The sequence below is a fragment of the Protomyctophum bolini genome (assembly GCF_963924005.1).
Source record: "Protomyctophum bolini genome assembly, chromosome: 6".
Taxonomy (NCBI): Eukaryota; Metazoa; Chordata; class Actinopteri; order Myctophiformes; family Myctophidae; genus Protomyctophum; species Protomyctophum bolini.
The window spans coordinates 28,163,458-28,187,228 of record NC_137867.1 but is presented as its reverse complement, the minus strand read 5'-3'; the positions used below and the strand labels follow the sequence as shown (position 1 = coordinate 28,187,228).

Below are 23,771 nucleotides of genomic sequence, written 5' to 3'. Positions count from 1 at the left end.
GCGAACCTTGTGCTGTCCCGACTCCCTCCTGCGGCTCCTATACTATAACTCTCTACTGAGCTGTTCTCTACACCACCTTATGCAGCGTGCCATAGCATGACGCGAGCGAGCGTACGCGCAACGGGTTTCATTTAATAAAATATTTCACGACTCACGAGCCCGGACTTAACGGAAAAGTTATTCCACCAAATTGTTTATCATGCACAAAGAAACGTGTCTTAATATCTAATCCAAATTAAATTAATTATCCCTAAATGTGTTTAATTTATATCAAACGATAGCACCTAAGAGACATAAGAAAGCTTTTCCCTAAACTTGTTTGCTGCTAATGATGTTGCTTATACGTTACGTTTCTTTTCTTGTACTGTATTTCATTCTTTTTTGCCATGCTTTTAATCTCTGTAGCACTTTATAAATAAAAAGCATTATTATTATTATATTTTGGTGGGATGCAGATATTCAGTTTGACTGACTGACTGACCACATTTTGGCCTAAACAGTATAATATTGTAACGATCCCAGGAACAGTAGCTGGCCGCTACAATATGCAAAACACAAACTCTTGAGCAGAAATGGGCGCGCTGCGTGGCGTGCGTGCTGGCGAAAGATTGGGGATAAATTGTGATTTTGATTTATGTCAATCAGATTCACCCCACAAGGCCCACATATAGTAACAAACAAACATCTTGGTTCGTCAGTCAGATGGGTGTGCGTCTAATTAACATCGCAGTCTTACTCGCTACTCCCCTCTTGTGGTAGGCAATGACCACCAGCTCTTACCATCTGCAAAAACAATCTGTGACTGTCCACATTCTGTTCTGTTAGGTATTTGCTGTGCGGCCCATGGGCAATGTTAATGTTTGTCTCGACGCCCAGGGGGTTCTAGGCTCGGAAAAATATTCTATCCGGCAATTGTTAGTCACAAACAAGCAAGGGCATGGAGAAGATAATACTATCTATATTTATACTGGTGGTAACATTCAACATGATGTATATACAGTATGCAATGTTTGGTTGATCACACTGTACAAGAAGACAACGTTTTCTATAGTGCCAACCCATTTTATCGCTTTAGTGCTTTTATTTTGGGTTTATTTGTCCTGATAATTGTCTTGTTGGCTTCTTAAGTTTTAAATGGTCAATTGTCTGCATTTACTACAGTACACATCCTTTATCTCCAGTGATTACATTCACACATTCACACAGCAATGACAGAGTCATGCATACCAGGAACCAACTACATCCATGGAACCAACCTGCTCATTGGGAACAGTAAATACATAACTAATACAGGTTCGGGTTCATTGAAAGCAATGATAAGCCAGTAAGCCACAAAGGATAAAGAGGATATCCAGTCTAAACAATTACTATCAAAATAATACATTTAAACTAATACCAGGTAAACAATGAACCTATAACCTGCTATCAAAATCTTTCATCATCTGTTTGACATGCTGAGGTGAGTTCTGCTTCTCACCAAGGCCGGTTGCCTTAATAGTGTGAGATTTATAGATTTTGGGCCCTAAATAATATATTAGAAGCTTTTTTATAAAGAATTGGTCAATGTTACTGTAGAAAGTCCCCTCACACGGTGAGTAGGGAAAAGTGTAGAGAAGACCAGTGTACTTGGGCGTGGGCGGGGTTTAGTAATTTTCCCAAATTGGCGAACCTGGCGTGGGCCTATATAGGCAGCCGAATGCTCAGGGAGCAAACATTTGTGTCACCATCATCATCATTCATGAATCATCACCATGTCAATCATCACCAGCACATCTTCAATGCCATTAATGCCACAAATAAATATGAACTCTAGCTGTAGCCTACTACCCATCTGGTCCGGTATACTGATGTCTGAATATATTTGTCCAGACCACAATACCTCTACTTCTTTCAGTCACCATGGTCCACATACTGTACAGTACTGTACACTGTAAAAAAAAAAAAGGGCAGTGTATCAGTCTATCTGTGCACGACACTGAATAAATGTCAGGTTGTAAAAAAAAAAAAGAAGAAAAAAGAAAGAAGGAAAGAAAGGGGTCACCAGGTTGTAAAAAATGTTATATTGAATTCAAAGCACAGATATAGACTTGCTTCCTCGTCTGCATTAAGCACACATTGTCCAAAGATCCTCAGCCATTGCTGCAACTCAAGTAGCAATGATTTGTGACTTAACACTTACTATATTAAGTGCTTTGACTTTATTTACACTTAAAGTAATTAGGACCTTTTTCCCTTTCATAAAATACTGAATGTTTCATCCTCTTGTCCGAAAAGTGGAAAGGTTTATTGAAATGTCATAATAGGTTCAACAGTACTTTCAATGCTGTGAACAAGATAGGTGACAGGGTGAAGTGATTTATACACATCATTATGCATGGACATACTCTTAATATATTATCTCATTATTTATTTACACTGTAGTTTGCCCTTGCCATATCATATCTCTGAGTTGACTGAGTATGAATAGAAGAGAGAAAATTATGTTTGGGGCTTTTGTATCACATCACATAAATCCTCCTCAGTTAATCCTCACGCCCCCCCAACACACTTCTGTCTGTTTCAATATAGAGAGATAAAGGGATTTGGCCCCCCACTCCTTTAAAATGAAAAATCACACCCGTGTGAAGTGAGGGGCTCTAATATATTAAAGTCTATAACTCATGTTGATTAGGTAATAATGATGTAAATTAAACGGTGCCAACACAAACATTAAATTCTATTTATTGTTAATGGTATTTAATGTTTGTGTTAGGGACAAGATAACGTAAATTTTCCCTTCATTGTCAATGGAGTTTTTAAAACAAACATTGAACTAAAAACAAACAAGCGCCCCTCAAAAATGGAGCGTGTGATGTAAGCATCACATAACCTACTACAGGCTACACCAGTAAGACGCCCTGAGGGCGAGAAGCGACCTCGGCGAGGTGCACGCATCCGCCTGGGTGACGGCAGATGGCAGACTGCTGAACGAGCGCTGGCACTTTGGCATGGGGGGTCAGATCAACATATGTAATGAATCCTATATACTGGCGGGTCTTGAGTGTACAGGGTTTTATTTAGGTTTCAAGGTTCAAGGTTGGACTTTATTGTTACATCTTGTGACGAGTTGCCAACTTGTCATTAATGAGTACTTAGTACTAACTACATTGACTACATCTGTACTCCTCCAATCTACCAATCGACCTGCTTGTCTGCCCATGCCTGCCCACCAGACCTGCCCGTCAGACTCTCTGTCAGTCTGCCTGCTTGTCTAAACACCCCCTGACTCATCCCGGGGCTCTGCACTTGGGCCCACCTGCCAGCCCTTAACAGCTGCGACCTTTTTGCAATTGATTTCCTTCACTTACATTGTCACACTACATTGGCTTGACTGGTTTAATACCATCAGCAGTGATCAAATAAATGTACAGATAAATTACATAAACATGTGGAATGTTTGGAAGGGTGCAGTTGACAGGATGGGTTGAGGCAACCAGACTGTAGTAAGTGCCCGATTTTATTAATTTATTCATATAAACTTTGTTTAAAACACTTTAAGCAAACAGAGAGTGGCAGCATGTTTTTTAAGTGAATTACAATTGACGTCATGTGGTAGCCAAGTCTATGGACTTTTGATGTTTGTTTCTTAAGCCCCAAGCCCCAATCAGCGGCTGTCCACCTCATGAACCGCTCTCAGCGGGTAAATGGGGCTGGTCAAGGTCTCAGGTTCCAACTCCGATATTTTAGATTTTCCCTGCTGGACCCCCTGGGGTTTAAGAGGTTTTAAAGGAGTGAGGCACCCCTCACTTCACACAAGTGTGATTTTTATATAATTCTAAGATCAAAGTGGACCTGTCCATGGTGCTGAGCAGTGCTGGACATGCAGGTGAGCTCTGTCCATGGCACTGGACCACAGGAACTTTGAGCTGTCCAGAGTAGTACAGTGGACAGGTGTGCTCTGTGCATGGTACTGAATGACAGGAACTTTGAGCTGTCCAGAGTAGTACAGTGGACAGGTGAGCTCTGTCCATGGTGCTGGACCACATAGTACAGTGGACAGGTGAGCTCTATCCATGGTGCTGGACCACATAGTACAGTGGACAGGTAAGCTCTGTCCATGGTGCTGGACCACATAGTACAGTGGACAGGTGAGCTCTATCCATGGTGCTGGACCACATAGTACAGTGGACAGGTGAGCTCTGTCCATGGTGCTGAACCACATAGTACAGTGGACAGGTGAGCTCTGTCCATGGTGCTGGACCACATAGTACAGTGGACAGGTGAGCTCTATCCATGGTGCTGGACCACATAGTACAGTGGACAGGTGAGCTCCATGGTGCTGGACCACATAGTACAGTGGACAGGTGAGCTCCATGGTGCTGGACCACATAGTACAGTGGACAGGTGAGCTCCATGGTGCTGGACCACATAGTACAGTGGACAGGTGGCATGGACAGAGCTGTCCATGGCACTGGACCACATGAACTTTGAGCTGTCCAGAGAGGTACAGTGGACAGGTGAGTTGTCCAGTGTGTCCATGGTACTGAAGCACATGAACTGAGCTATAAGTAACCTCGTGTCACCAGACTTTCCACATAGGAGAAAAGGGTCTGTGTTCCTAAATCGCCTGTGTGATCCAGTCTAGGCGTGGTTTAGACCAGATGATGAAAAAGAATAACAAAATAAACTATCTAGTGACTTCTCTTGGCCCCATTCACCTTCTTTAGTTAGTTAAAGTATGCTAAACGGATTGATGAGAGCTAACTTGGTTAGTTATATGAACCAACCAACCAACCATTGAACCAACCACACAGCTGAAGCAGGTGTAGATTGCCTGCCATCTGTGTGTTCACATGAGAAACCCGCTGATTGTGTTGCTCCTCATTTGAAGAAGCCTTTTACTTAGCTCTGACTAGTAGCCCAGCCTGGCGGAGTTATGCGCTCTGCTTCTGGTTCGGGTTGGGTTCTTCGTGTGTAGAACGGACCTGTCAAGCGTCACCATAGGTAACTGTCCCTTTAAGAATGTAGTCAAAACAAAGCGTGCGTGGATAGCCCAGCCGCACGGAAGTGTATGGGCTCGTAACATGGACATAAGAACCCAATAGAATGTGAGGAATAAGGACAGATATATGTTACATACCAATTGGCTCTTACAAAGCTGGATTAATTTGTCTAATTTGTTTTTCTACGTAGAGCACGCAAAATAGGTAGCTAGCTATAGCCTAGCTAATCTTAGCAGACATGCCTTCCTATTCAGACATGAGGAAAACGAACCATTTCTATTATTTCATCAAATTCACTTTAAATATTTACTCCATGCTGTTCTCGGTAAGTCTGTTTAACCTATATTGTTACGAGTACTAACTTTCAACACTATTATTATTCCAACAGCCATGAACTGCATTTATCATTAGCATCCTCCCGTGGTAGCCTGGCCGTGCTAGCGAATATCGGCTATAGTGTTGCCATTTATTTATTTATCTATCAAATAATATATTATCTCATTTTAGACAAACGGACAGTGGTGGATCTCTTTGGAAACACAAATGAATCGGACAGTAATGGATCTATTTCATTGTGTATTAAGCCGGTAAACGGCATGCTGACAAAGGGCTCTCTATGGTGGTGCAGACAGCCAGCCAGGGCGTTGCATCTAAAAGGGATGATTACAGGGGAGGTTTTTTCTGTCGACCAAAAAAGGTCTGAAATTGCCATTGTTGGACATTCAAATCAAAGCATTTCATGTCGTGATGTTATTATTTATACAATAGCGCGAATAAAAACCCAGCGTGGTACAAATTGGTGACGATTGTTGAATCGATGTGTTGTCTTCACTTATATAGAGACGGAACACAAATGCACAATAGACATGATGCCTCATATTGAATGTTATTTGACAGCAGCCCCAAGATTAATTATACTGCTGAATAATGTCAACATGGAAAGGCGGCGAGCGGTGTGATCATGATGCTATCTGATTGGCCTAACAACCTGACTTGGCCTAATTTTAAGGGTTTATTGTTTGTCAAATCTGCATGCAGGTGGTTTTCGAGTTGGAGTTATCCTCGGCATCATCTAATCTAAGGCTATAATTGACCCAAGGGTTGATTTAAGGTAGCGTGGGAAATTGATACCATCTGCCTGCCAATGTCAGCTGAGGTCGTCTGTGGCTCTGAAAAAGATCATATCCAGCAACACACTTTGAGATCACGTTTTTCAGGACCTTTCAGTCCTTCAAACCTTCCTTTTCAGAACACATTTTTTATTTTCTTTGGTAGGTAGGCCTACTGTACATAACATTCATGGTCTGTCCTAAAAGCAGCTATTTGGTACCCAGTATAGAGAGTCGCTATGATGTGGATGAAAATGTTTTTCTTCCGCTTGGGTTCAGGGTTCTGGCTATCAAGGAGATGAGTGAGTCATCCCATATACTGTAGACTGAGCAGACCTCTCATTCTGTGGACCTTATGACCAAGTGAATAGAAAAAACACAAATAATAAGTATGTCATGACATCACAGTTGAATCCTTAACCGTTTAGTTGAGCTTTTGGGCCTGTGGCTCCCCAACTACTACTACTAGCCCCAATGATGATATTCTGTCTTTGAATCTCTCACTCCTCCTTTCTCTATCTACCGGTATTTAATCATACACATACTCTTGTGGAGTCCCAGACTAAAAGTAAGGGAGAACAGAGTGAGATGAGCCATTTTTTGCTTAAGTTGTCCTGGAAGCAAGGCAAAATGAGTTGGCAGTAAAAATCTAAAGATCTATACCCTTATTTCAGGATAACTTCTATCAATTGAAATGATGAGTAAGCATCTATGACAAAGGGCCATGAAATTATGACTTATTAAAAAAGTGGTCATGTGGCTCAATTTGCCCCAGGTAAGGGGTAGATTGAACCACATGATATATTTATGATAAAAGTTTAAACTTGAATAGATAATGTATTCACTTATCGAAAATAATTTAATAACACTTTTCCCTTTTGAAAATAGTCTTATTTGGGGCACGGTGGCACAGTTGGTAGTGCTGTCGCCTCACAGCTAGAAGGTCCTGGGTTCGATTCCCGCTGGGGACGCTGTGGGCACTGGCGGCGTGTTCCCTCCTCCGTGTCATCAGTGCCCATACCCGAGGCGGGGGTTGGCGAAAGGGCCTTTCTGTGTGGAGTTTGCATGTTCTCCCCGTGTCCCCTAGGGTAGATACCCTCACAAAAACATGCCGTAATCCTGGTCTCTAAAACTACCTCCCCCTGGCCAGCCGGGGCGCCTGATGGAGGGGAAAGGAACTGGTCGGAATAACGTGTCCCTTCCACGCGCTACGTCCGGCCGGGGAAATTCCCCTCTGTCAGGTGAAAAGAAGCAGCTTGGACTTCTCATGCATAGAAGGAGGCATGAGGTCAGTCCGCTGCCCCCCCAGGTTGGCAGAGGAAGTGTAGCGCCCAGGATTACATTAGACAATTGGCACTGGGTGAAAAAGAAAAACTGGGTTACAAAATCGTGGGATACATTTTTTTTAAGAGGAAAATAGTCTTATTTATTTGTTTCTTTAAATAGACAATTAAAAAAAAAGTTTGTTATTCAGAACCTTTTAATATTTGCAGTTGTTAATACAATATTGCAAACTTGTATATGAATAGTGATTCATATTAAAGAAATTGGCTCAATTTACCCCTGAACATTTGGTTAATTTAACGCACAGCCACCATTTTAGAAAAAAATGACTATAGAATAACACTTCAGACAATTTCTTTGCTAAATTAATCACATGGTTCTATCCATTGGCAAATGTAGGAACACACCACCATGTAGGAACATATTACATTTTAGACCTGGGTAAATTTACACAAAAAACAGTTTTTTGTGTAAAATAATGTTTTCTACTTTCCCCATGTGCTTCCCAACTTCACAAGTTTACAGCCAGGTGTAAATGATAAATGCTTACTAGATTTAAGGTCACATGACAACACAGTTTTCTAGATAAAGGGGATGGTTCAACTTACCCTCTGGCTCATCTTACCGTTCTCCCCTATAGCACAATAGACACCCTTATATTATGCCAAAAATATTTATTTTTAGCACGATTTGAAAATGAGTCCTCACACTCACAACAAGGACCAAATGGTATACAGTAACTGAGCCACCAGGTTTCACTTTTCATTCTCTTGCCATAGAAATATTCTTCTTCTTCTTCTTTCGGTTGAAAATATTTTACTTCCCTCTCACTCTTTGGCATAGAAAGACTGAATATCTGACTGTTTCTGTTTTATGCATCTTCCTTGATCCTCTCTCACCGCATCAATAAACCTCTTTGGCCTCCCTCTTCTCTTGCCTGGCAGCTCCATCTTCAGTGTTACCCCTGCTCTGCACAGGTCCTAAACCTAAACCTTGCCTCTCTTGCTTTAATGTAGTCATTGTTCTATCATAGGCACTATTTCTTATCTTGTCCCTCCTAATGAGAATCATAGCATCTTCAATTCTGCCACCTCCTGCTCTGCTTCCTCTGTCAGTGGCACCCGTTTCCAAGCCATAGATCATGGAAGGGATGTAGTACCCTGAGCCTGAAGCAGTTATCAAGTATGACTCCAGAACATCCAAAGATTATCAATCCCAGCTGGGTCCCCTTGCCTCTCTCTCTCTCTCTCTCTCTCTCTCTCTCTCTCTCTCTCTCTCTCTCTCTCTCTCTCTCTCTCTCTCTGTCTCTGATCCACTCCATCGTCATACCTAATTGTGTGGTGATTTACTACAAGATAGTCTTGTTAAGATGAACAGACAGAAGCTCCGTCCATTTGGCTGTGAGCCAGCTGTGTATATTTAATTAAGGTTTACTGTTGGCTGTTGAATTTAGTTAACGCGGTTAACAGGAACTATGATAAGAATAAGTTGCTAGGCTTTATAGGGATGGTCAACGGGGAAAGCCTACCTTAATAAATTATATGTATGCCTTTACACAAGTGCAAATTAAAACACTCCCTGTTGCTTTGTGTGATAATATTTTCTGCTAATGTGAGTTAATTTCCAATACCTGTTCTTGATAGTGATGCATGGAGTGGTTGAGTGCTCTTTTTACAGTACTGGTCAGTGTTGGTGATTTCAGTCCCACAAAAGCCTTTGTTGCAACAAAGGTCGCATCTACTATGATAACGTGTAATTCCCGTGTAATTCCTGTCTGTGTATCACTCAAAATCCTCATACATGGGAAAGCCCCCATATATGGTGTCCAGGTCTCGTGACATCACTATGACATCTGATGTCATAGTAAATCGTGATCTGCTGTCGCAATTAAGCCCATATATGGAGATCCCTGATGTCGTCAATATTGGGCAGCAACTTCATCTTCGATTTCTCCCTTTTCTTTTTTTTTAAGATATTTTTTTTGCGGGTTACGCCTTTTATTGGTTTTTTGAAGGGATGACAGGAAACGGGAGAGAGATGGGGGAAGACATGCAGTAAAGGCCGTGTCGGGCTCGGGAGTCGAACCCGCGGCACACTGCGACTGGATTACCAGTCGGGTGCCCAGACGGTTACGCCACCGCCTGGGCGATGACTCCCTTTTGACTGATACCTGTCCATTCAAACTCTAGATGGGCCTGCCCCAAAGTTATTAGTGCAGCTGCGCCCGGAAACTAGAGTTCTCACCAGGCCTGAAAATGAAGGCCCGGCTCATCAAACCCTGTACACTCAAGAGAATGTTCACGCTACCACCCTTAGATCTCCATATATGGAGCTGACCTGTTCTGACATTCCATATGTTGATCTCACCTCATTAAACCATGTACACTCGAGACATGCTCCTTATTATATGGCCAGTACAGGCGGGGTCGCTTCTCGCCCTTGTGCGTGCGTGCGTGATTGCGTGCGTGTGCAAGACTTAGGTCAATGTCAATGTTGATTGGTTCAATTTTGCAACCCTAATGCTGGTTTGGGATTGGTTTAGGGTTCCTGCAAGAGTCTATTCTCTTGTCTTTTTTCACTATTTCTCAGTTCCAGTCAGACAACTCACGAATAGATTAACCAATATTTATTGCAGAATGAGTAACGAGTGTGCATATGATATTTGACTTGGCGTTCGGCTCTGCTGGATTTCTCCCTGCTCGGCACGATTAAGCAACAACAGAAAACATAAGAGCAGGGAGATAGATATACAATAACCCCCTCATGGGGAGCATAAATAGCAGAGCCCACCGGTGGTCCTGTGGTGGTGGTGGGAGAAAACATCACATACAACCGGGAACCATGAGCAGAGGAAGGCAGGAAGAGCATGGAGTCTAGTGAGCTTAAGTAGCCTGCCCAATTGGTCAGCTGACTGCCGCATCGGCGAATGACGTGTGAGACTTGCACACACTTACACGCCCACATATTAATGCAGCATGTTAACCCCTTGAGTATAGAATGAGCCTTTGAGCATGGCAAGAACCCCCGTTGAGGTTGACTGACTGAACTGACTCCGCGTGCTGTGTTTTATTTATCCTCTTGGTGTCTGTTTCAATATAGATGAAGGGATTGGTCCCCCCACTCTTTTAAAAAAGAAAAATGGAAAAGGTGTGAGTGAAATGCTATCTGCTCACTTATTTTGTCTCCTCTTCCCCGTCTCTCACTCTCTTAAATTAGCATATGCCTTGGCTTGTCAAACACGGAACAATATTTCTATGTTGTTTAGTGTTTACAATATATACACAATGATGTTAGACATTGTGGATAGTCAGAGGCAGATCGATTTTATTATCCTAAATGAGTTCCTTGACATACAGTACTAGGGATGGGTGGATGGATGGATGAATCCCCCTTTTTTAAATACTGTAAATGTAAGTGAACTCTTCTCTCTCTCTCCCTCTCTCAGCTGGTGGGGCTGTGCGTGCTGTGTGTGGGGGTGTATGCAGAGGTGGAGCGTCAGAAGAACCGCACCCTGGAGGGGGTGTTCTTGGCACCAGCTGTGGTTCTGATTCTGTTGGGCCTCGTCATGTTCACCGTGTCGCTCGTCGGTATGGTGGGCTCCCTCAGAGACAACAAGACCCTGCTACACATGGTGAGAGATGGACGAGGAGGAAGGGTGGAGGGACTGTATGCAGGTGTGCTTGAAGTGATTTTCAGTGGGGTGGAGTAGGGGGGTCACGGGTGCTGCCAACTACTTATACTACATTTATTACAGTATATTTCTTTGCACATACTGTACCTACACAAGGTGCTGTTTACAACAAAAGCCAGGTGCAGAATAAATGACACTAATAACAAAACACTAGTTGCATATTATGGTTGTTTCCACACTATTGTGTCCATCCATCCTTCCATCTTCAACCGCTTATCTGCAGTCGCGTCGTGGGGGCAACAGCTCCACCAGAGCACTCTAGACTTCACTCTCCAGAGCAACATTAGTGACTTCCTCCTGGGGGATTCCGAGACGTTCCAAGGCCAGTGAGTCGATGTGTTTCCTCCAACTGCGCCTTGGTCTGCCCCGGGGTCTCTTCCCAGTGGGATGTGCGTCAAGGACCTCCCTAGGGAGACGCCCGAGAGGCATCCTAACCAGATGCCCGAATCACGGGTGCAGTACGTTGTTCAGACTAGTCATTGGTCCGACAACCAACCTCATCTCCTAACCTAACCATAACCGCAAGCACGGGAGCAAATGGCGTGCGGACGCATGTCGGACTAATGCCCTGTCTGAATTACATGCGGTCACCCCGAATCACCTATGCTGGCTCCTTTCCAGGCGAAGGAGCAGCGGTTAGTCTCTCGTGTGACTGAACTTCTCACCCTATCTCTAAGGGAGATGCCAGCCACCCGTCAAAGAAAACTGTGTGTGTGTGTGTGTGTGTGTGTGTGTGTGTGTGTGTGTGTGTGTGTGTGTGTGTGTGTGTGTGTGTGTGTGTGTGTGTGTGTGTGTGTGTGTGTGTGTGTGTGTGTGTGTGTGTGTGTGTGTGTGTGTGTGTGTGTGTGTGTGTGTGTGTGTGTGTGTGTGTGTGTGTGTGTGTGTGTGTGTGTGTGTGTGGTGTGTAAAATCTGCTACTTATGGTCATCATGTATTAGTGTTGACTATAGTTTATCTCTGTCCACAGTTCCTGTGTGTTCTGTGTGTGCTGCTGCTTCTTCAGGCGGTGGCCCTGATTATCGCTCTCATCTTTGAGAAGAAGGTCAGTGTATCTTCTTAACTTGTGTATGCAGACAATTTGATTATTAATGCAGCCACACTGACACAGACTTTACATTTCTTTCTCACACCCATGCTCAAACACACCGATACATCTATGACACATGGGGCCCTATTGTCCGCCTGGTGCCATCTGCAATGTGGCGCAGTACCGCTTATCGCAGTTCGCAGGGCACATTCCGTGTACTCGCCCTGATTCAGTACGGGAGTGAATTAGTCTTAAATTGAGGTGTGGTCTGGTGTGATCATGATACAACGCGATTTTCCGCACAGATTTAGCACTTTATGTGACCATAATAATAACACCTGCTCCAAGTTGGTCTTATTGCTGGCACGGTGAGGCGCAGGTGATACCTTGTTATTTAGGGGGCACATTGTTTGGATTAGGCGCCTAGGTAGGTTAACAATGCACATGCGCACATTAATTGCAGGTAAAATCCATCTGATCTCAAGTGAAGTGGTAACAACACTCGTTCAACAATTGAGGTTTTTCTTCACTAATACTAGGAAATTAGAAAGATGTGCCCTTGCTATGAGTGATAGACGTGCAGTGATGGAAATAAACGCAGCATAATGATTCATTTAGTTACAAACTTAAAGAAAATTCCAGACACTTACAATGCACTGTAGCTGCTCCAAGGCCAGTGAGACGATGTAATCCCTCCAACTGCGCATAGTCTCCAACTCTGACAAAACTGTCAGTACAGTATGTTAGTCTGATAAATGATTAGTACTACTCACTACATCTCTTTTATATATCTTTCTTGGTTTGTCTTCCTTGTCTCTCTGTGTGTAGACATCTGCCATGTTTCAGAACAGCATACGAGAGGGAATCAAGCACTACTACGATGACCTGGACTTCAAAAACATCTTGGATTACATACAACAGAAAGTATGATGTTATTCTCTCTAATACACATGACTTTTTTGCTGAGCTCTAATGAGGTTTGTTATGCCTTTTCATAATATTCAATTGCATACATCTCGGTGGCAACCAGCAGGTGACTGTTATCAAATAGCAAGAAGGTCTGGCCAGTGAGCTGTGGCACTGCACTAGCCTCCCGCAGCGATACTAATATCACTACATGGATATTAGTCTCGTCCCTCTCAGTGTCCCACCCCATATTTGCATACTGGGCCCTGGTTTGTTATAGCCTGGTTCCAGGTTGTTTATATCTGGTTGGCTCGTCACCACTTCAGCTGTGAAGTCCTTGCACAATTGAGAGGGGCCAGACTTAATCTGCCTGGGGCAATATGCATTGCAAAGGCAGGTGAAGGCTGGCTATGCGAGGCTAGGCTAGCACTGTGCCATATTGAAGAACATTGTTATAACTTGTCAGCAGTATTCTACCTAAATTGGTCACTTTTTCAATTAACTACCGCCATCATGTTCAAATCCATAAGGTGTTGCACAGTGCTTACACAGTCAGCATTTTTTCCATCAAGCTTTGACATCGTCATAGGTATCACCAAATCCATAAAGCCTAGCTGTGTCACTCGCCGAAAAGAACAGATTAAGCACACCGTGTGTGATGGACGTAGACGTGATATACACATTTTACACTGCATATTTCATCTACTAAATACTAAATATCCCACATCGAACTCCTATGTGAAGTTGACAGCACACAACTTCACACTATGCAATTCCAGCAGCATGCTCGTGACACGACCAGACCTTTGAGTTTGAATTGCATATTTTGAACAAACAAGTACGTTTAGAGTTGTTAGATTTACTTCTTCATATAACACTCTGAAATCTGTTTATATTGTATACATTTCCCCAGAAGTTAAAATAAACTCAATATGCCAAAAAACTAAACAAAACAAGAATATCCCTCCATGTCACATCATCCAACACTTATTGGTGCAACCAGTCATGTTTCTGTCTTTTCAGCTTCACAGGGGTATGCCGCTTAGGGTTTCCACAAAGAGGAATCCAATAAAAAAAAGAGGAATAGAAGGGCAACACAGTGGTAGTGATCGAGATAGTTGTCTATTATTCTGGGGTCAGTTTGACAAAGTAGGCAATTGATTGGATTTTCGGCACCTAGGTTTTAGAAGATGCTGTTTAATTGAGTGTTGCCACTGTTCATTCCCTGGACCCCACGTCTTTTACCTTTTGTGCATTCAAAAGTCAGTCAGTCAGTCAGTCAGTCAGTCAGAGAACAGAGAAATAATTTTATTATACAGATAGAATCACACAAATATTGGGGTCAAGGATGGGGTCGGGTTTCCCAATACTGTAAAACATTTTGGAGGCAGAGATGGGTGAGCAGTGGTAGTTGCTGGCTTGGGCTCTGGTGCCAACGGAAGCTTGGCTGGTGCCGCTCAAGCTTTCGTTGGCAGCTGACTGTGGAGACCAGGGGAATCCAGCTGTTTGATTAAAAAGGAGCATCATGAAGGTGTTGATAGGATGTGATGTCTTAGCCTGGTTAATAAACTAGACCGAATCGGCGGATTACGGTCTGGAGAGGCTCAATTGTACGCCCATTTCCTACACCAGAGAAATGGGGCGGCCAATCGGGACACGGTATGCAATATGGGCGGGCTTTGGTACAGTGACTTTCAATGCTTGAGACCTTTGACTGACAGTAGCTCTGACCAATTGCGTCAAAGAGAAAATGTTTCAACCCGCCGCCCTGGAAATGAAATCCAAGCTGAGCCTCCCCAGACTAATATCCCGCGGTCCGTGCGATATTAGTCTGGTTTATTAACCAGGCTAGTGATGTCTACCCATCAAATGGCGCAGATCTGTTATGTCCTTGCCTGAATATGATAACCAGCTCTGAAGTGCTTCTTTAAATCTCCAAGGTGTTAGCTGCCATTGAAGCAAGCTTCAGATGTGTTCTACCATAACATTGCATACATTGCTTTCTGGGTAATTTTCTGAAGCTTTTAACACAGTTTATTTCAGTTTTTAAACTTAAAGTGTGCGTATGTCTTTTCATGATCACAAACTTATTATGATATAGTTAATGAGGGGTTTGATGCCCAAAGGCAACGACGACGCAACACACATAAGACACTTATCTGGCCAGACTCGGGTCAGGAGCCAGGCCCGAAGGCAAAACACAGTGCCCAGAGCCTGCCACCTTAAGCCCCAACTAAGAGACAGTGGGGGCAGTAGCATGCCACTTGGACACAGGCCGGGGTCTGGTCACCTGGAGGAGGGTGTCTGTTGCAAGAACCAAAACAATCAATGACTCCAGGAAATAACACGGATGATGTGCCCAAGTTTGTGCACCAGTAGATGTTTTATTGACTGAAATTGTCATATGATTGCTTGAACCCAGGTACAGACAGGAGACAGACAAGATGGAGTTGCAGTATAGAATATAGATTTATTTATAATTATCCTTCCAAACATGAGGAGTAGAGCAGAGGCAGGAGAGGCAGGCAACTAGGCAAGAGTCCGGATCCAGGTATGGTAGAAGGTCACTGTGAAAACAGGAGGGTAGAGGTAAGTAACTTGAATAGCACACTGAGGTGGAAAGATACTGCTAGCCCGGGTGGTGGAACAAGACTGACTATGGTCCAACAGAGACGGATGATCTGGCAGGGTGTGAAGGGTTGAACCAGGCTTTATAGTAGTGCTGATAGGTTGTGGTTGCCTCCGCCTCCTCTCCTGCATCTCTGTCTCCACTCCTATAATAGAGGATAGAATTAGAAAGAAGGGGAGGAAGACCGGGTAGGTGTGGCAGACGTGACAGAAATTGGTATTTGAGCGATACCTCACAACTTATGCCAGGTAAATTTGGTGATGGTGCATACACTTGAAATATTAAATGTCTATTTGTTTGTATTTTACCTCCCCCAGTTTTCATGTTGTGGAGGGGATGAGTATAAGGACTGGGGGGTAAACCAGTACCACTTCTGCAATGGTACCGGGCCTCTGGCCTGTGGGGTTCCATATACCTGCTGCCTTCGCCGCAAGGTGAGTTCTAAACCAAACCCATGACATGTACAACAAACAAGCAATGTTTACATTTAGTAGAACCTTGTAGCACATGAACAAATACGAACAAGGCTAAATATCAATTTATAGAAATTGAAACCTGGTTTTTAGTTTGGGGAAAGTGAATTTTCCTTGACAGAGGTTCACCAGTGCCACAGAAGTCACCAATATGTATGTAACACAAGCAGCAGCGACAGTGATGAAATAAGCTTTCATGACATTCATTTTAATTTATTTGTATTTTAATCACACCCACACAACCTGAATTTTGAACATTCAGTGGATATGAGATTTGTGGACATCACAGTCCACAGGAAAATCAGAGCACACTTTCAAGTACACTTCAAGTAACTTAGTTAACTTTGTTTTCAAATATGATGCTTTGTATTGTCCCATTAATATTAACCTTGCAGCAATATTTTTTTAAAGATGCATCATTAGGGATAGGGGATAGGGAGCCAGAAAACTCCAGACCACAGAAAATCTTCTGATTTGTTTTTGTGCAATTGAGCTTAGAAGAAAAATTATAAAAACTTTTTTTATGTCACGATCCCTTTTAAGGGAAAAAGGTATACTGGCAACACACAAAAAATGTGTTGCTGATCGGTCCAGTGGTTTGCGAGACATACACACAAGGATACATACCAACACACAGACCTACCTTCTTATAGACAGCTAGCCTCCTGCAGAGCGTCTAACCATCTTATAAGAGGATCAGTCTGTGTGTATGTCTGTCCTGAGCTCATCTCTGGACCAATCGGTAGGTCACAGAAGTACCTCCGCTAATTTTAATTTATGTGTTTTATAAAAATAATATACCGGTACATTTTACAATTAAAGTCAATGGGCCTCTGATTGGGCAGGAACCTTAACCATAGAAAACCGAATAGAAAGAATGTTCTGTTCCTTAATTAAATTGTAGATTGATGTTCAGAAACCTCTTCCATAAAACCCTAATTGCTTCGGATATTTCATAAAAGCTAAAGTTAAAGCCTCAATCTGCAATTTGTTCAACTTTCTTCAGCTGTATGCAAGAACATAGTAGGTTTAGAATGATAATGCGAAACATCATCATTGTACATATTGTGCTATTTCTTTTTTTTAACACAGCACAATGGGGTGCTCATAACAGATATTGCACATACGATGTGCAAGAAGGTCTGTGGTTTGGTTCAAGAACAGCTGGGGCACAGACTACCATTCAATTGTCCACCGGAATCACCGGAAATTCAGGGCCCCTTTAGAGGAGGACAACGAATATTGTTCTGTGTACATACGGTTTCGTATACTTAGACAGATATATGTATATCATTAACATGACTAGACAAGGGATTAAGCTTAATTTAGCAGAAATTATATTCCAGGATTCATAGAGTACACAGTAGCTATACACTCCCTGATGCAAGTTTACAAAAAGTAAAGAGAGAGAAGTAGATGGGTGAACTTGGTCAGCATATCGATTCGTTTTGCTTCCTTCATTTCTCTTTGGGTACGCATGTCTCCAGATTCCCCTCCTGTGACTGAGCTCTGTACATTTCACTGTAACCAATTTAGCAAGCGTTAATTAGCCAGCAATGGAACCACATGGGCCAAGGCAGGATGAGAGGCAGTCGGGCTGCACAGACTAGAATACAGAAGACATTATACAGTTCCAATTTTGTTTCTTAGCTTGTACTACTTTTTTCCCAACTTAAAGGTGCAATAAGTAATATTTTTACATTAAAATAAGTGTTAAATAGCTCTATATTCTGATGGCAATCATTGACATACGTACAGTATAGTGTTTCTTCAGATAGTGATACCACTTTTATTCAATCAGAAAAGAGAACTTACGTATACAGGATACAGGATAAACTAGTGATTGGATTTGGAAGTGATGACTCAGACGTGAGCACACACAATTGGAACTGGAACATTATAAAGCTGGGTACTCCTGATTGAAGATGTATTGTCAGATTTTGAAAGCGCTGGGGAGACAGTGAGACTCATGATTGAACACTTATGTATGTAGCAATACTGTAGAAATGATTACTATCAGAATATAGAGCTTTAATCCTTTGTTTTACCCAACAAAATACTTATATTGCCTTGTAACAGCAAGTGCAACAGCAGATGTGGCCTGAAATACTGTGTTTGCAGGTTACTTACTGTAGCTACCTACAACCTGTTTTCAGGATTTCTGAATGTGCCATTTTATTTAATGTATTTATATTAAAGTTTCTGCTGTTGGTTCGATGAAGTGCTTGGGATAATAGATAACTGTGGGAAACCCTGATAAAAAGCAATCTAAAGAGAGGGGGGAAATATATCTAGATTTTTATTTCTGACAATGGTGGTAAGGTCCTTTTCAAGTAAGACAACCAATATCTCTGCTTACGTATTTCATTGAGCTTTGTTCCAATAGACCTCACTACTGACCGCAAGTTACTATCTGAAAACCAAACACAGAAGCTATCTACTACATGTGTGTATGTGTTGTCTGCACCTTTCATTATCTACAGCCAACAGGGACTTACTGTATATGTGAGATGAGCCCATGCCAGTACCTGATTCACAGGTATTGGCGTGGGCTTTGGAGAATGTCTTCATGTGGGGTAAATTAAATGTATGGTCCCTCGCTGCCAGCAGCACCCATGCCGCTTCTTATCTCTGCTGTTCCACCCTTCACAAATCATACTCCAATGAGAGCATTGGAGCTCTGCTAGATAATTAATAAGAGCTGAAGACACGCATGCCTACGTGTGCGCGCGCATAATACCTCAACGCATACCCTGGAGATATGCAAATAGTTTAGAGAGACTGAACATTGTCTAGGACTCTAGGGGCTCCAATTTCGTTGCTGCCTTTACCCGGGACGATGCCCGAAAATTACGAATATAGGAGCTTCCTCTGTCCCTTAACGGCATCAAGACTTCAAGGCAGCAACACATCTCTCTTCCATGGGCTATAGACCGTAAGCCTATGAAGCAATATAGAACTGGGCATAACGGGCAACGGATATGGGATCTCAATCTTCATGCTCTGGATGGCAGTAGTCAGGTACACCTGATCCCACTGTCTTACTCATGGTCCTCTTTATATGTGTGTATGTTTAAATGTGCAAATTATAATCTTGTTTCTCTGTCCTTTGTGCAGGTGGGAGAAGTTATCAACACTCTGTGTGGCCACAAGACACTTGATGAAACGGTAGTAAGACTCAATTTATATACGATTATTGTTTGTATTTGTTGCGAAACTACCTGTCAGTCACCAAGCGGTGACTGACAACTTTTTCTTCTCTTTTTCTATTAACTTTTTCATAACTAGAAGTCAATTTGTTTTTGCAAATATATTACAGGACAATTTAAGGCCAAGGGCAGAGACCTGCTTAGACACGATTAAATGAAAAATATGTTTAGAGAATTTCAATTGGTCAAACTAGCAGTTAGTATACATGCTTCTGTCATTTTCCATAAAACCCCAATGGACTCATATTTCACAGAAAATCTGTAATGTTCTCTTTCTACTTTACTCTTCTGTTTGGCTGTAAGTACTATGGAACAGCAGGAAATACATTTGAAACAATAACACTGAAACTCTTTTCTTTTCTATCAGGTAGTTCATTGCATTTACTGTACCTGGTGAAACAGGTTTAGAGTAGTACAAGAGTTGAGGTTGATTTCATGAGAAGCTTTCCTGTACAATACTCACACTGAAAGGATAAAATGTTGACTTGCATTGATGTACAGTATACTTGCAAATATTCTTTTGCCAAACATGTACAGTAGTATTGATGCTACTGTCATGTTTGATTTTATTTAATCTTAGATGATGCCACAGAATATCACAGAATGCTTTACAATATACAACACATGGTTCTACCAAAGTTCTGCATCACTTCAACAAGCTTAAAATATGTCTGTCTTATTCGATATCTGTAGAGTTCCATTTTGTACACTTAATAATGACTATATGAGTCATGTTTTATTAAACTCTCAAAAGAGTCTGTTCCATTCATCATCTACCAGCTGTGCTGGAGTAATTGATCTTTTCAGAGTTCAACCTCAACCACTTAGATTTTCAGGAGATGGGGCATTGTTGAATTCGAGTATGAAATTAAAGACATTTTGTTCTCTGCTGTGGCTTTGCAGGAGCATCAGCGAGAGACCCTAGACGAACTAATTCATGTGCGTGGCTGCATCCATGCTGTCAACCTCTGGATGGGTGATAATATTGGAATCACTGTTGCACTCTGCTGTGCAATAGGGTTGCCACAGGTAATGTCTGTCCAATCAAACACCCTTGATAATTGAACTTGTTAAACATTAGAAAGTTCTCTCTGAAAGTGAATTTGCATTTGACAGCCTCCCAGAAACAATATGTCTGCCAAAATTGTTAATTTATGTACGTATGGGCATCTCCTGGGCTGGGGTGTTTTGGCAGCATTACTGGAAGTTTCTTTTTAATATTGTAGCAGGAAGGACATACAATCTAAGTTGTATCTTTTCTAATTTCCCCAAAACATGTTTCTTTGAATCCAGTTTTTAATAATTGTATTTGTTTGAAGAGGTCTATCCAATTACCACATTTTGTAGTTTATTTGAGACTCGAATGGCTTGGTTGTATTTGCTGACAACAAAGTCCATGCGTTGCTGCAATTCTGTTCTTGAGTATGTTCTTTTTCATCATTATTTGTTAGGCTAGTTCTATAAAAACAACAAATAGAACATTTACAAAGTTTAAAATGAGAGCTCTCCTCTTCTCCAGCTGCTGGGCATCATTCTGAGCTGTGTTTTCTGGAACCTCCTTGTTGACATGAGCCAATCGAAGGACATGGTGGACTTCAAGGTGCTCAAGAGGGCTGGCTTTGAGTACAGCGAGTTGGACCTGGCTGGTGCTGGCTGGTGCCTATGCCTGCCTCGGGACGGAGGCTACCTGCCTCTCCCCGCCACAGAACCTGAGCTGGATCCAATTGATATCCACCTGCGGAAACTGAAAAAGAAGCAGCCAAAAACACATGCCCAGCTGCGAGAGCTGCAGGAATCCAGATCAGCCACAGGCCTTGACGAGATAGACATTGGCCGGAAGCAGAAAAGGGAACATTGAATGTTCTTTTAATTTTCCTTGGTTTTAGTTTGGTTTTATTGTTGTTAATTGTTGCATTTGTGGAAGGAGTCAGGTTGCACTACTACTTAATAATGACTGAGCCTGTCAATCATGGGATCAGATAAATTCATTCTAATTTAAAGGGATCACAAGTAATTTGGCACTTTTGATTGAGGCATTATCGGTGATCCTCTCTTGTTTACAACACAATTGTGAAGAAGATGATGCAACAGTGGCTTTGAAAAAACATTTCAAGTAATTTTCTGGCACTTTTGATTGAGGCATTATTGGTCATTTTCTCTTGTTTACAACAATTGTGGAGAACAAGCAACAGTGGCTTTAAAAACATATTTTTTAAGTACAGTAATGTGTCTCTTGTTTGACCGTTAAATCGAGAGGAATTTTCATATTTTTTGTTATTTCATAACATTCTAGATATCATTATTATTTTTTAGCATATGAATCTGAGCTATGTCTCAATTGCTGAAAGCTTACCTCAGGCTGTTGTGAAAATGGCCCTGTAATCAGACGGTAATATTTGGTGTATTAAACATGTTGTAGCTTGAAATTAGGTTTTTCCATGTCTGAGATAATAGGAATAGCCAAATACGTCTTAGCGTGCAGCGTCTGTGAAGGATGTGTATGTAAAATGTTTTTTTTTTCTTTTAAACTATGATCTGCAGTTAGATTTTGTACAATCGGTGTACATTGTAAGACTGGCTCTTCTGGAATAACATGGGATGCATGTTTTGTACTATATATTAATTAATATGATGGAGACAAAAGAAATTAAGCCCTCATGAAAGTGGGTTGTTTTTTTCCTGAAACTTTATATTATTTACAGCTTTCAAAGAATGAAAGGGAAAAATCCAACAGTACCAATTGAATCAAAACGCTACAATGGGATCTCTCTTTTTTTTTGTATGTGAGTTCATGCACTGTTTGAGCTTTCCCCTAGCTCCTTTTGCCTTGTATTGACACTACTGTCCTCGTAAATAAAGCTGACTTTGTCTACTTAGTTTATTTATTCGCACAATTATTAAGTTTTATATTATAGTTTTAAAGATGGAGTGCCGACGTGCTGTGATTTTTGTATTTTCTTCCCTCCAGTCTATGAGGTGACTTTCATTATACCCCTTGGTGTGGTTGTCATGTGCAGTGATGTCTTCCATTAGCTTTGTATTTAGGGTGTCTTCCTGGAGGCTAAAACCTTGACAGTCAAACGTGCCAATGAAAAAAACAGTGATGTGTGCATTTGAATTTGTGGATCTGTAAGTCTGTATGCATGTCTGCAGCACATTCATATCATGTGTATGCAGATGTAAGACTAAACTATATGGTAGATGCAAGTGAGGCTTGATTCATCAATGTATGTTTAAAGTTACTGAGTGAAGATGAGGAATTATTAAGTACAGTATGTGTGTATTCCAGACAGAGTATAGAACCTCTGTATTTAATGGAGAGCTGGCTATGAGTGGTACGGCTAAAGGGAGGATGGTCTAGTCATGGACTTGAGAGTTGGTTTTAAAATATTCTTTGAAAGGTGTAGAAGCGTATTTGAAAGGTAAGTGCATTAATAGCTGAAAGAACAGGACTGTACTGTGTTAATGTCATACTGTAGATAGATAATACATTTATATTTTGAAACAGTAGGTTTTTTTGTTTAGTTAATTTGATCATCTTAACCGTAACAATACAAATTATTTATCAACACAATAACATACTGTAGTTGGAGGTGGTCAAAAGGAATAGGCTGAAGCTGAAAGCGTATAAAATAAATGCCTATCCTACGAACAACAAAAGCAAAATTCCTCAAATAGTTTCAAAAATAGAAGGAATTGCAATAAACAATCCAAACAAATAATTACCATAGTCAAAATACACAAATCAATAGACAAGAAACAATACCACAGCCATGTCACCATATACTGTATAGATATACCAGGATCCATATAAGTTAGTTTGAAAAATAATCATTATCGCCATCATTCATTATTATAATTAACCTATTCACCATCATTATTATCATTATCATTGTCATCATTATTACTCATTATCATCATCATCACTTATAGGCCCCTATATCTAATACCATAATCATCATAGGTCAAATTGAATTAACAATTACTAAAACTATTACCCCTGATACCACCATCACTGCCATCATTGCTATCATTCTCAATACTGTACTACTATTCTTACATTCAATGTAATAATGGTATTGGACGATTTTAGTTGTTTTTAGATTCATCGGCATCGGTTCGATTAATCAATCAGACCGATTAATTAATCGGTCTGTCTTTACAGATAAACAAGCCTAAAGTAACAGCTTGAACAGATCTACAAGCTCACAATATTAAATATAAAAGGTATTTAAGTTAAAACTGACTTGCCTAAGCCTGCAGTGCAGACACCCTGTTACATGTATTTTTCAGAATGGACAAAATTATTATAATTTTTCAATATAGAATGAGATCATATCGACCGGTAATATCGGTTATCGGCCATAACAGCAATTAATTATATCGGATATCGATAACGGCCAAAATGTCTCATCGGGACATCCCTAATTTAAAGTATACACATTTCTTGGTGTGAGAACA

The 23,771-nt window shown here is 41.4% G+C and overlaps 1 protein-coding gene across 2 annotated transcripts; it reads left to right on the top strand.

Annotated features, from left to right (window-relative positions):
* The first annotated feature begins 5,016 nt into the window (after positions 1 to 5,016).
* Positions 5,017 to 22,182, top strand: LOC308316817 (tetraspanin-15). Of its 2 annotated transcripts, none has more exons than XM_080765605.1 (8): positions 5,017 to 5,307; positions 10,821 to 11,006; positions 12,034 to 12,108; positions 12,922 to 13,017; positions 15,946 to 16,062; positions 19,219 to 19,269; positions 20,214 to 20,339; positions 20,830 to 22,182. In XM_080765605.1, the coding sequence occupies exons 1-8, from the start codon at positions 5,221 to 5,223 to the stop codon at positions 21,166 to 21,168; spliced, it is 1,077 nt and encodes a 358-aa protein (XP_080621731.1). In that variant the 5' UTR covers positions 5,017 to 5,220; the 3' UTR covers positions 21,169 to 22,182. The 2 variants fall into 2 exon arrangements, with proteins under 2 accessions (XP_080621731.1, XP_080621730.1); XM_080765604.1 differs by having other exon boundaries at positions 19,219 to 19,272.
* Positions 22,183 to 23,771: the final 1,589 nt, after the last annotated feature.

Coding starts and splice junctions, on each gene's coding strand:
- LOC308316817 (XM_080765604.1), top strand. CDS start 5,221: ATGCCTTCCTATTCAGACATGAGGAAAACGAACCATTTCTATTATTTC. Junction 11,007..12,033: donor ACAAGACCCTGCTACACATG/GTGAGAGATGGA, acceptor CTCTGTCCACAG/TTCCTGTGTGTTCTGTGTGT. Junction 12,109..12,921: donor CTCTCATCTTTGAGAAGAAG/GTCAGTGTATCT, acceptor CTCTGTGTGTAG/ACATCTGCCATGTTTCAGAA.